The 14258-nt window shown below is 44.7% G+C and overlaps 1 protein-coding gene across 1 annotated transcript; it reads left to right on the top strand.

Annotated features, from left to right (window-relative positions):
- Positions 1 to 1136: 1136 nt before the first annotated feature.
- Positions 1137 to 9975, top strand: LOC126456121 (uncharacterized). The gene is made up of 2 exons (XM_050091875.1): positions 1137 to 1979; positions 9559 to 9975. Exons 1-2 carry the CDS (start codon positions 1137 to 1139, stop codon positions 9973 to 9975), a joined length of 1260 nt encoding a protein of 419 aa, XP_049947832.1.
- The last annotated feature ends 4283 nt before the right edge of the window (positions 9976 to 14258 follow it).

Genomic DNA, 14258 nt, shown 5'->3' with positions numbered 1-14258 from the left:
AATGATCACTGGACCATGCAGTTAACTCTAAATAAAGAAAAATATAAGCTGATGTTCGAAAAATATTCAATTAGGTACTAATGATGCACTGTTTAACACAGTCACGTCTATTAAATATCCAGGAGTAACACTGCAAAATGGTAAGAAGGGAACGTGCACGCAATGTCGTTAGCAGGCAAGGCGAATTTTCGGCTTCCGTTTATTGCGAGAATTCTAGGAAAGTATTGCACATCTATGAAATAGACTGTGTGTAGTACACTTTTCTGATCCATTCTTGACAACTGTTGGAGAGTTTGGGATCCTAACTGGCTCGAGTTAAGGCAAGACTCGAAACAATTCAGAAGCGTGCTGTTAGATTTGTAACCGCTACTGTCTACTTTCGATCAAAAAGTGAGCACTATGGAAATGTTCTTCGAGGGTAGACGATTAAGAAAGCTTAGAGAAGCGACAGTTGCGACAGACAGAAACAGCCACCACCAACATATTCGTGCATCTCGCGTAAGGACCACAAAGACAAAATTAGAGAAATTAGGGTTCGCCGGGAGGCACATAGAATCTCGTTACTCTCTTGCTCCATTTGCGAGTGGAACAGGAAACGGAGTGAGTATCAGTGGTACAAGGTACCCTGCACCATGCATCTATGTTGGTCCGTGAAGTATGTACGTAGGCGTAGACGTAGAAAATGTAACCAACTGGTCAACTTACCTTGTGCCTTATTAGGAACGGGATCTAAGACTACCTCTTTTCGAATTCCATAGAAATATCATTTCTACCGCGTGAGTTTTGTTCTCAGCAGGTTGGTATTGCCACAGTTTTATATAATTTGGGTTTCAACTGGTAATTTGCATTTAAGGTTTCGTAGACTACAGCTCTAAACCGTCGTTCATTCATTCCAGTTCAGGAATGATATCGAATTGAGCTACAGCTTAATTTTTTTGTTTCTGCTACATTGTCGGTTTTTTACCAAAGAAGGACTTGTGATTTAAGGGTTAGCAACTATTTTGTTACTTACGTGATCAGCTGATATTAAGAGAATACAGAATGATTAACCCTATACTTAAAAAAATAATACATTTCTCTGTTTCCCAACTGCCATTTACATTTCTCTTATTTTTTAGGCTGAAAAGTGTGGTGTTATGGAGAGTAAGACCGCCAATGACGAGTATTGGCCATCATGGCTGGACAAGAGCTTCATCGTGAACGCGCTGAAGAACGACGATCCCGATACAGACGAGTCCAAAGTCGAGGTAGTTCTGAGGGAAAAAGTGGAGGGGGGCTACCTAAGCGAGACCTTCCGAGTGGTCGTGCGGTCAGATAGCGGCAGTAGAGCTGCTTCGGAGACGTCACTGATCGTGAAGTCCGCGCCGAACGTGGGCGGCACGATCCAGGACTTGATAAACAGTGGCTTGTACACCAAAGAAGAGGTTGCCTACGGCCAGTTCCTCCCCGCAGTGAACTCAGTGCTGAAGAAGGCCGAAGGCTCCAAGTGGCAGACGCTGGGACCCAAACTCTACGCGCTGGGGTCGCAGCCCGTCAGTTTCTTGGTCATGGAGGACATGGACGCTGCGGGTTTCCGCAAAGAAAAGATAGGCTCGGACCTGAACTTGTCACAGTGTCGAACCGTTATGCACAGCATCGCCAGGATGCACGGCGCCTCGCTTAAGGTGCTCAATGACTGGCAGTACGCCAGCAAGGTCTTCAGGCAGTCACTCATCTTCAACGACATGATGCTTCAGCACCAAGAGAAGGGAGAAGAGAACTTCAGCAGGTTTTTACAGGCCTTGGACAACTACTCGTGGTTCCACAAATACACCGACAAGATCCGCGCCTTCACTAGCAACTTATACGAGAAGTTAGTCGAGTTGGTTAAACAGTGTCACGTCGACTTCAAGGTCATGTTGCACGGTGACCTACACAAGAACAATATGGTGTTCCGTGCCGTAGGGGACGACATGCAAGTGCGCTTTTTTGACTTTCAGGTAAGTTCATGCGAGGTTCTGGCATTCTCATTGAGTTTTCAGCAATACGTGACAATTTTGTAGTGTAAGGGGGCCCAACCACAGCAATGGCATACGAAGTTCGTCATTACACACGACATTTATGGACGTCAAACTTTCCAAAAATGTAAGAGATTAACAATACTGTTTCATTTTCCTTCTCAATGCTAATGTAGCATTCTTTTTACACTATTTTAATTTTTGTTTCCATATCACAGAATACTTTCTTCTGAGAACTAGATGTTGAGTTCTATGATTCTCCTCTCTTCTTGTGACACACAGAACTGACCTTGAAAAAGTCTTCCCAAACATAATTCTACTTATAATTTGAAAATTAATCACACTATATTGTACCTGTATTAGTAGTTGTTCTTGTTTTTGTCTACAGTCCAAAGACAGCTTTGGTGCTGTTCTCAGCGCTACTGTATCCTCTGCAAGCCTCTTCATCTCTATGTAACTACTGCCAACTACATCCATTTGAACCTGCATACCAGATTCGAGCCTCGTCCGTAATTTTAACACCCCTCCTCCCCCGCTTTCCTACTTCCCTCCATTACCAAACAGACTATTCCTTGATACCTCAGCATGTTTCTTATTAATACGTCAGATTGTGTCCTAAATTAATTTTCTCCCGAATTTAATACAGGATCTCATGATTAGTTAACCAGTCTGCCCAACTATTCTTCAGGATTCTCAAGCAGCATCACATTTCAAAATCTTATATTCTCTTCTTGACTACATTGTTGCTCTTACGCACAATTACTACAAATACCTCCACAAAAGACTTCTCAAAACTTTGATTTATATTAGAAGTTAAAATACTTGTCTTTTTCAGAAACTCTTTTTTTGCTACTGCGTCTGCATTTTATATCCTCTCTACTTCGGCCGTCATCAGTTATTTGTTACGCAAATAGTGAAACTCTTCTATTACTTTCAGCGTCTTATTTCTCAATTTAATTTATCCGTATCGGCTGCTTTATTTCGATTACTTTCTACTACTCTTCTTTTACTTTTCTTGATGTCATCCTTCACACTCTTCCCACAACACTATCCACTCCGTTCGTCTGGTCTAAATTAAAATATAATAGAAGTCAATTTTCTCATTAACTCATTTGTTCTTTCATTGAGTAAACCGTGCTTATGTCAGTACATCAGTATTCTAATTTTTCTTGACTCACAGTTTGGAATAACATTACTTTTAAACAAAAAATGCAAATTTTATTGTTGTTGTTCGTTTAGGGGGAAAATATGCAAACACCTGTACATGTAAACGCTATCAGCGTAGTGCACAAAAACAATTGTTGTAAAATACAAACGTACTATTATTCAAACAAATTAACTACGACGCACAGCATGATGACATACCCTATCTTCAAGACATGTATGTCCATAATACTTGATACGGTTGTTAGTGCCCTTCCTACTCTACATACTCTACTCGCCAGGATGTTGGTTTTCACGTACACTGAAAAAGATCACGTTATAAATACTTTCAGACAAAACAAAAAATGTAGGAAACCTTTATTTATGTATTTAGTTTTATTGGATCTATTCGAAGCTTCTAACTATTACATTTTAAAAATCGGTTAACACTTGAGAATACAATGAATTTAGTTCTTTCGTCTGCTTTTGGATATACAGTGATACTTTACCAACCCTGTGTGGTGTGCAATGTCCAGTCACGGAATAATCGGTGCGATATTCCTTGATGGGGCGGTGTCTACCGAAGGTTTTGGAAGATGATTTCATCCCCATTACCCAAGTGAACTTGATTTCGACAAGATGTGGTTCATGCAAGACGGAGATCGACCCCATCGAAGCAGGAGAGTGTTTGATGTCCTGGAGGAGCAGTCTGGGGACCGCTTTCTGGCTCTGGGATATCCAGAGGTCACTGGCATGAGCCTCGCGATTGGCCGCCATATTCGCCTGATCTGAACAAGTGCGACTAATTTTGTAGAGCTATATTAAAGACAAGGTGTACAGCAGTAACCCCAAAACAACTGCTGACCTGAAAAGAACCATTCAGGAGGTCATCGACAGCGTCGATGTTCCAACACTTCAGCGGGATACGCAGACTTTCGCTATTCGTCTGCACCACATCATCGCCAATGATGACAGGCATATCGAATATGTCATAACCTAAATCCGATTATCTGTAGAGACGTTTACACGTCGAATAAAATCTGTGCAAACCGTAGTTTGTAAGTAATTTACTTTTTTTCATATAGCTCAATAAATGTCACCCTGTGACACAGCTTCTATAATAAAGCATAAGATACGAAAACAGCTCTCAAACTTATTTAAATCATCTACATAGCACGTAATGACATTAACAGTCACCAAGTTGTTACTACAACAAGATACCATCAACGCCCTACCAGGCTTCCTACGTATATACAGGGCGTTAGAAAAAGGTACGGCCAAACTTTCAGGAAACATTCCTCACACACAAAGAAAGAAAATATGTTATGTGGACATGTGTCTGGAAACGCTTACTTTCCATATTAGAGCTCATTTTATTACTTCTCTTCAAATCACATTAATCATGGAATGGAAACACACAGCAACAGAACGTACCAGCGTGACTTCAAACACTTTGTTACAGGAAATGTTCAAAACGTCCTCCGTTAGCGAGGATACATGCATCCACCCTCCGTCGCATGGAATCCCTGATGCGCTGATGCAGCCCTGGAGAATGGCGTATTGTATCACAGCCGTCCACAATACGAGCACGAAGAGTCTCTATATTTGGTACCGGGGTTGCGCAGACAAGAGCTTTCAAATGCCCCCATAAATGAAAGTCAAGAGGGTTGAGGTCAGGAGAGCGTGGAGGCCATGGAATTGGTCCGCCTCTACCAATCCATCGGTCACCGAATCTGTTGTTGAGAAGCATACGAACACTTCGACTGAAATGTGCAGGAGCTCCATCGTGCGTGAACCACATGTTGTATCGTACTTGTAAAGGCACATGTCCTAGCAGCACAGGTAGAGTATCCCGTATGAAATCATGATTCCATTGAGCGTAGGTGGAAGAACATGGGGCCCAATCAAGACATCACCAACAATGCCTGCCCAAACGTTCACAGAAAATCTGTGTTGATGACGTGATTGTACAATTGCGTGCGGATCCTCGTCAGCCGAAACATGTTGACTGTTAAAATTTACAATTTGATCACTTTGGAATGAAGCCTCATCCGTTAAGAGAACATTTGCACTGAAATGAGGATTGACACATTGTTGGATGAACCATTCGCAGAAGTGTACCCGTGGAGGCCAATCAGCTGCTGATAGTGCCTGCACACGCTGTACATGGTAGGGAAAGAACTGTTTCTCCCGTAGCACTCTCCATATATTGATGTGATCAACGTTACCTTGTACAGCAGCAACTTCTCTGACGCTGACATTAGGGTTATCGTCAACTGCACGAAGAATTGCCTCGTCCACTGCAGGTGTCCTCGTCGTTCTAGGTCTTCCCTAGTCACGAGTCATAGGCTGGAATGTTCCGTGCTCCCTAAGACGCCGATCAATTGCTTCGAACGTCTTCCTGTAGGGCCACCTTCGTTCTGGAAATCTGTCTCGATACAAACGTACCGCGCCACGGCTATTGCCCCGTGCTAATCCATACATCAAATGGGCATCTACCAATTCCGCATTTGTAAACATTGCACTGGCTGCAAAACCACGTTCGTGATGAACACTAACCTGTTGATGCTACGTACTGATGTGCTTGATGCTAGTACTGTAGAGCAATGAGTCGCATGTCAACACAAGCACCGAAGTTAACATTACCTTCCTTCAATTGGGCCAACTGGCGGTGAATCGAGGAAGTACAGTACATACTGATGAAACTAAAGTGAGCTCTAACATGGAAATTAAGCGTTTCCGGACACATGTCCACATAACATATTTCCTTTATTTGTGTTTGAGGAATGTTTCCTGAAAGTTTGGCCGTACCTTTTTGTAACACCCTGTATATAATCCAAGACAAAAAACACGAAGCCCACAAAGGAATTATCCGAAGAGTCGGAAATCGATAGGTGTAATATACACTTACAGAGAAATAAATGATCACAATTTTGGAACAATTGGATGATTTATTCAAATAAAGCGCTTCACAAAGTAACCAAGCCAATAAAATGTCGGTACCCCTCTGCCTCTTATCCAAGCAGTTATCCGGCTTGCCATTGATTGATAGAGGTGTTGGATGTACACATGAGGGATATCGTGCCAAATTATATCCAACTGGTGCGTTAGATCGTCAAATTCGAGGGCTGGTGGAAGGGCCCTGCATATAATGCTCGAAAAGTTCTCAGCTGAGATGAGATCCGGCGATACTGTCCGACAAGGTAGGTTTAGCGTACACGTAGACAAGCAGCAGAAACCTTCATTGTGTGGGAACGAGAACCGAGCCCTCACGACGAGCGAAGATGTGTCTGGAGACGTCCTGGACAGCGGTGGGATACCAACCCAACTGTCTGGCGCCATGCGGTCTGACAACCAGGAGATCCTGTTCCTTCTTCTTGTCAATATTTTGTCTTGTCAGTGTTTTTCATATATTTCTTTAATCACCGATTCTCTGGAGAACCTCCTCATTTCTCACCGTATCAGTCCACTTGATTTTCAACATTCTTCTGTAGCACCCCATCTCAAATGCTTCCATTCTCTTTCGCTCCCGTTTCTCTACAGATCATGTTTCACTACCACTCAGTGCTGTGCTCAAAATGTACGTCCTCAGAAATTTTTGCTTCAATTTAAGGTCTGTGTTTGATACTAGTAGACTTCTCTTGGACAGGAATGCTCTTTTTGTGACTGCTTGTCTACTTTTTACATTCTCATTCCTCCATCCATCATGGTTTATTTTACAGCCTAGATAGCAGAAAACTTTAATTTCATCTTCTTCTTGGTCACCAATTCGCTGTTCTCATTTCTGTAAATCCTCATTACTTTCTTCTATTTACTATCGGTTCGGATTTTAAATTAACTAGACTGTTCATTCCAGCTAATAAATACTGTAATTCTTCTTCACTGTCTCCGAGGATAGCAAAGTAATCAGCAAATCTTATCATTAACATCCTTTCACCTTGAATTTTAATTCCACTCTTGCACGTTTCTTTTATTTCCGTTGTTGTTTCTTCGACGTGTAGAACGAATAGTGGGAGCATAAGAATAGACCCCCGTATCATACTCTTTTTAATCCAAGCAGTTTCTTCTGGATCTTCCACTCTTATTGTCCACTCTTAGTCCTGGTACAAATTGTATATCATCCGTCTTTCCCTATAACTTACCCGTATTTTTCTCAGGGTTTCGAACATCTTGCACCATTCTACAAAGTCGACCGCTTTTTCCAGGTTGACAAGTCCTAATAATTTGCCTTGATTTTTCTTGTCACACTTCCATTAACAACCGCAACGTCATAACTGCCTATCTAGTACTTTTACCTTTCCTAAAGCCAAACTGATCGTCATGTAACAGATCCTCAATTTTCTTTTCAATTTTTTCCAATATTATTCTTGTCAGCAACTTGGATGCATGAGCTATTTAGCTGATTGTGCGGTAATTCTTGGACTTGTCGGCTCTTGCAGTCTTCGGAACAGTGTGGATGATGTTTTTCCGAACGTCTGATGGTATATCGCCAGTCTCATAGATTCTACACACCAACGTGTATAGTCATTTTGTTGCTACTTCCACCAATGATTTTATAAATTCTGATTGAATGTTGTCTATTCCTTCTATCTTATTTGGATCTGAATGTTTCAAAGCTCTTTTAAATTTTGATTCTAACACTGGATCCCCTATCTCTTCCCGATCGAGTTCTTTTTCATCTTCTATCAAGTCATGAGAACAAGTCATCCCCATTATAGAAGTCTTCAGTGTGCTCCTTCCACCTACTCACTCTCTCCCATTGCGCTCTTATTGTTACCGCTCTTGCTTTTCATTTTACCGAATGTACTGACACCTTGTCAGTAGCGATCCAGTGGGTGTGTTGGACCTTCCATCGAGCTACGGACCCCCTTGAGGATGTCTCACGCAGTCGGAGACGAAACTTTGGGAAATGACAATGAATTCATCAACCGACCACGGCATAACAGACCGGATAATTTTAATGGACATGTGATCTATGTTGTTGCAAAGTATGAGATATAAAACCAAGTCAGCCGGTAGCGGTGGCCGAGCGGTTCTAGGCGCTTCAGTTCGGAACCGCGTTACTGCTACGGTCTCCGGTTAGAATCCTGTCTCGGGCATGGATGTGTGTGATGTCGTTAGGTTAGTTAGGTTTAAGTAGTACTAAGTTATATGGGACTGATGACCTCAGATGTTAAGTCCCATAGTGCCCAGAGCCATTTTAACCAATAAAACCAAGTCATATACATTGCTAGTGTACTGCCTCTTCAATGGGGCAGGTTCCTCAGGTTAAGACAGCGTGGCGTGACGACGAGGAAAATGTGAAGCAGGGCTAAGCACTATTACAGTCTTGCCCGTGACCTGGACTCTTGATCACCACTGTGCTCTGTGATTAACAGTGGAACAGACGTAGAAAGTTTGCTACCAGTTCCCTTAGGCGCCTTGCGAATAGAAAGCTTCTCTTTGTGTACATACTTATAGCAAGCGTCCCTTTATCAGCGTACTCTTAGCATGTGACAATCCTGGTGTCATAATCATCGAACGGAAAGAGTTCATGAGCGGCCCTGTCCACATTGCTCTAAACGTTACCAACGGGTACAGATCCGTCTACCTTGTTGGTCGAGGTAGAGTTTGGCAAGCACGAAGAGAAGCACTAGAAACTCTTATCGAGTGCGGGCGGGCGTTATGTTGCTCATGATGGCTTGCAAAGAGGGGCAACAAGATGCAGCATAGAATATCGTCAACGTACTGCTGCGCTGTAATGAAGCAGCGGATTACAACAGAAGGTGTCCTGATATGAAACGAAATGGCTCCCCTGGCCTCACTTTCAACTGTCGGGCAGTATGGCGGGCGACCGTCGGATTAGTATGGTATCCAACCATTGTCTGTGTGCCTTCAGACAATTCTTCTGGCGGTCAGTGGAGCGGATCACAGAAGAAAACTGTACTTCAGTCAATGAGATTCCGAACCGAGTGTTCCTACCGCTTGCCAAACCTTGCTTCGGCGAGCAAGACCGCCGGATCTCTCCCAAACTAAGAAAGTTTCGAGCATTATGGGCAGGGTCCTCCAACCAGGTGGAATTTTGAAGATTGGACGTGCCAGCTGGACAGAATATGGCACGATACTCCTCAGGATGAAATCAATACCAAGCCGAATTACTGCTTGCATAATGGCCAGAGGTAGACCAAGCCGTTATTTACCAGCACAGTTTTTAAAGCTCTTTCTCTTGAATAATTACTCCATTTTTTTCTGAAATCGTAACCTTTTGTTTGTCTGCACATGTAGATCACATCTTCCGATTTGCGTCCCATTCAGATGAGTCATTCATGGCGCATCGTTTTTGCTGTCTTAATGCGTACATTTGCCATTGCCGAGCAGCAGTTAGCAGGCATCAGTAGACTATGAATGTTTTATGTAATGTGAGCGTTGTGTGTTGCAGGGCCTGCACATCGGGTCTCCAGCGGAGGACTTGCATTACTTTTTGCACACGAGCGCCAGCCCGGAGGTGCTGCAGCAGCACACGGACCTGCTGCTGTCCGAATACCACAGCACGCTGCAGCACACGCTGCGAGCCCTGGGGCTGCAGCAGCAGGCGGACGCCTACCCGCTGGAGCAGCTGCGCCGGGACATGGACCACTTCGCGCTGATCGCTGTCTTCGTCACTTTCGGCGTGCTGCCATTTATTGTCTGCACGAACCAAAACGATGTACCTACAGACATTACAGCTGAAGATTACGACGAAAGGCTCGAGAGATTTCGTCAGAAGACCTGCAAGAATAAGAAATTTCTAAAACATGTTGAATACCTCGTTCGTACTTTCGACTCCAGGGGACTTTTAGAGACACAAGTTGCATGAAGTTTCCTTCTCTCCTAAGTGGACTTTCCTCTGCCACATTCTTAAAAAGCCTGTGCTCTGCGTGCGGTGACGAGGGATCTGAATTCGTAATAATAAAATCTTCCTCTTAAATCTTATGATATCGTCACTTTTTCTCTTAATTCTCATTTGTTGTTTATCTCAAGTATACTGAAATAGTTGACGTATTTACAGAAACTTTCACTTATGATGGTGGAAAACCTGCACTACTGGCCATTAAAATTGCTACACCACGGAGATGACGTGCTACAGACGCGAAATTTAACCGACAGGAAGAAGATGCTGTGATATGCAAATGATTAGCTTTTCAGAGTATTCACACAAGGTTGGCGCCGGTGGCGACACCTACAACATGCTGACATGAGGAAAGTTTCCAACCGATTTCTCATACACAAACAGTAGTTGACCGGCGTTGCCTGGTGAAACGTAGTTTTGATGCCTCGTGTAAGGAGGAGAAATGCGTACCATCACGTTTCCGAGTTTGATAAAGGTCGGATTGTAGCCAATCGCGACTGCGGTTTATCGTATCGCGACATTGCTGCTCTCGTTGGCCGAGATCCAATGACTTTTAGCATAATATGGAATCGTGGGTTCGGGAGGGTAATACGGAACACCGTGCTGGATCCCAACGGACTCGTATCACTAGCAGTCGAGATGACAGGCATCTTATCCGCTTGGCTGTAACGCATCGTTCAGCCACGTCTCGATCCCTGAGTCACAGATGGGGTCGTTTGCAAGACAACAACCATCTGCACGAACAGTTCGACAACGTTTGCAGCAGCATGGACTATCAGCTCGGAGACCATGGCTGCGGTTACCCTTGACACTGCATTACAGACAGGAGCGCCTGCGATGGTGTACTCAACGACGAATCTGGGTGCACGAATGGCAAAACGTCATTTTTTCGCATGAATCCAGGTTCTGTTTACAGCATCATGATGGTCGCATCCGTGTTTGGTGACATCTCGGTGAACGCACATTGGAAGCGTGTATTCGTCATCGCCATACTGGCGTATCACCCGGCGTGATGGTATGGGGTGCCATTGGTTACACGTCTCGGTCACCTCTTGTTCGCATTGACGGCAGTTTGAACAGTGGATGTTACATTTCAGATGTGTTGCGACCCGTGGTGAAACCCTACATTTCAGTAAGGTAATGCACGCGGCGTGTTGCAGGTCCTGTACGGGACATTCTGGATAAAAAAAATTGTCTCTCACCAATTGAAAACCTCTGGTCAATGGTGGCCGAGCAAGTGGCTCGTCACAGTATGCCAGTCACTAATATTGATGAACTGTGTTATCGTGTTGAAGCTGCATGGGCACCTGTACCTGTACACGCCATCCAAGGCGTATTAAGGCCGTTATTAGGGCCAGAGGTGGTTGTTCTGGGTACTGATTTCTCAGGATCTATGCACCCAAATTGCGTTAAAATGTAATCACATGTCAGTTCTAGTATAATATATTAGTCCAATGAATACCCGTTTATCATCTGCATTTCTTCTTGGTGTATCAATTTTAATGGCCAATAGTGCATTTGCCTCCCTCCTGTTAATGTGCGAGAAGCCTGGACGTTTAAAAGAGTGGTGAAACTGTGCCCAGACTCCCTAAAAGATATTTCACGACGGGCAAGGTGACTTATGCTGGTCCCTACCACCACAGATCTAGCGAAGCACGAAATTCGATTAAGCTGATGGTTACCGTGTGGTTGAAGAATGTGCGTTGGATAACAGCCCCACTGCATTTGCTGTAACACATTTGCTTGTGGCTGAGATAACTCGTTACTAATAATTCCGAAAGTGGAACTTTCAGCTACTACATGAGATAGTTTGGTCTGAAAAAGTGCAGTTTGTATTGAATATACTGTATTTTAACCGGGGACCGAGAAACGACGGAGAGGCTCCGTTCCCGCCGCAGCCGCAGTGGTCCGCAACCCCACGACGACTATCGCAGTCCACTTCAACCCTCCGCCGCCCCACACCGAACCCAGGGTTATTGTGCGGTTCGGCCCCCGGTGGAGCCCCAGCGAACGTCTCACACCAGACGAGTGTAACCCCTATGTTTGCGTGGTAGAGTAATGGTGGTGTCCGCAGCTCGTGGTCGTGCGGTAGCGTTCCACGCCCGGGTTCCCGGGTTCGATTCGCGGCGGGGTCAGGGATTTTCTCTGCCTCGTGATGACTGGGTGTTGTGTGATGTCCTTATGTTAGTTAGGTTTAAGTAATTCTAAGTTCTAGGGGACTGATGACCATAGATGTTAAGTTCCATAGTGCTCAGAGCCATTTGAACCATTTTTAGTAATGGTAGTGTACGCGTACGTGGAGAACTTGTTTGCGCAGCAATCGCCGACATAGTGTAACTGAGGCGGAATAAGAGGAAGCAGCCTGCATTCGCCGAGACAGATGGAAAACCGCCTAAAAACCATCCACAGACTGGTCGGTTCATCGGACCTCGACAGAAATCCGCAGGGCGGATTCGTGCCGGGTACCAGACGCTCCTTCTCGCCCGGTATGCCGTGCGTTGGACCGCACGGCCAACCGGGCGGTCGAAAAAAGTGCAGTTTACTAACGCTTATCCAAGAAATGATCAACGAAACTGCAATTCACACTAGATTAATTTTAAAATAAAAAGGATAACATTTGGATAGCCTACAGCGATGTATAACTGGAAAATTCTCTATGCTGAATTAAAATTCTGCGATCACAGATATCACCATTTACCAAAACATTAACTCCGTCTTGTCATCAATTTTTTTCTTCTTGCTATTATATGCTTCACAAAGCTGTCTCAAAACAGAAAGTTTAAACATACATCGCACTACAGTGGGTCTCGGGACACTCTTAACAGACAGAGGAAAACGAACTCATAACCAACTGATATGACCAGGCAGCAACCTCAACACCAATACACGTCTTGAAAATACAAACAATATGTAGTAAGAAATACTAGACTCATATAACTACACTTTCGTCGATCAGTATGTAATTATGGGGTAGTAAAGCTTTTCCTTCCTTGAAAGCAGTCATGGACTTTATCACCAATTTACTTCGTGTTTTTCAGAACAAAACAGTTATTAGCGCGGAAATGCTCATGCGGTGCACTAGTCCTTCCCAAAGAAATAAGGAACTGACTTTCATTTTCCGCACCACGAAATTTCTTACTATCACTCACTCTCTCTCTCTCTCTCTCTCTCTCTATATATATATATATATATATATATATATATATATATATATATATATATATATATATACTCCTGGAAATTGAAATAAGAACACCGTGAATTCATTGTCCCAGGAAGGGGAATCTTTATTGACACATTCCTGGGGTCAGATACATCACATGATCACACTGACAGAACCACAGGCACATAGACACAGGCAACAGAGCATGCACAATGTCGGCACTAGTACAGTGTATATCCACCTTTCGCAGCAATGCAGGCTGCTATTCTCCCATGGCGACGATCGTAGAGATGCTGGATGTAGTCCTGTGGAACGGCTTGCCATGCCATTTCCACCTGGCACCTCAGTTGGACCAGCGTTCGTGCTGGACGTGCAGACCGCGTGAGACGACGCTTCATCCAGTCCCAAACATGCTCAATGGGGGACAGATCCGGAGATCTTGCTGGTCAGGGTAGTTGACTTACACCTTCTAGAGCACGTTGGGTGGCACGGGATACATGCGGACGTGCATTGTCCTGTTGGAACAGCAAGTTCCCTTGCCGGTCTAGGAATGGTAGAACGATGGGTTCGATGACGGTTTGGATGTACCGTGCACTATTCAGTGTCCACTCGACGATCACCAGTGGTGTACGGCCAGTGTAGGAGATCGCTCCCCACACCATGATGCCGGGTGTTGGCCCTGTGTGCCTCGGTCGTATGCAGTCCTGATTGTGGCGCTCACCTGCACGGCGCCAAACACGCATACGACCATCATTGGCACCAAGGCAGAAGCGACTCTCATCGCTGAAGACGACACGTCTCCATTCGTCCCTCCATTCACGCCTGTTGCGACACCACTGGAGGGCTGCACGATGTTGGGGCGTGAGCGGAAGACGGCCTAACGGTGTGCGGGACCGTAGCCGAGCTTCATGGAGACGGTTGCGAATGGTCCTCGCCGATACCCCAGGAGCAACAGTGTCCCTAATTTGCAGGGAAGTGGCGGTGCGGTCCCCTACGGCACTGCGTAGGATCCTACGGTCTTGGCGTGCATCCGTGCGTCGCTGCGGTCCGGTCCCAGGTCGACGGGCACGTGCACCTTCCGCCGACC

This window comes from Schistocerca serialis, chromosome 2 (genome assembly GCF_023864345.2).
Source record: "Schistocerca serialis cubense isolate TAMUIC-IGC-003099 chromosome 2, iqSchSeri2.2, whole genome shotgun sequence".
NCBI lineage: Eukaryota > Metazoa > Arthropoda > Insecta > Orthoptera > Acrididae > Schistocerca > Schistocerca serialis.
This window is presented reverse-complemented; position numbering and strand designations above follow the sequence as displayed.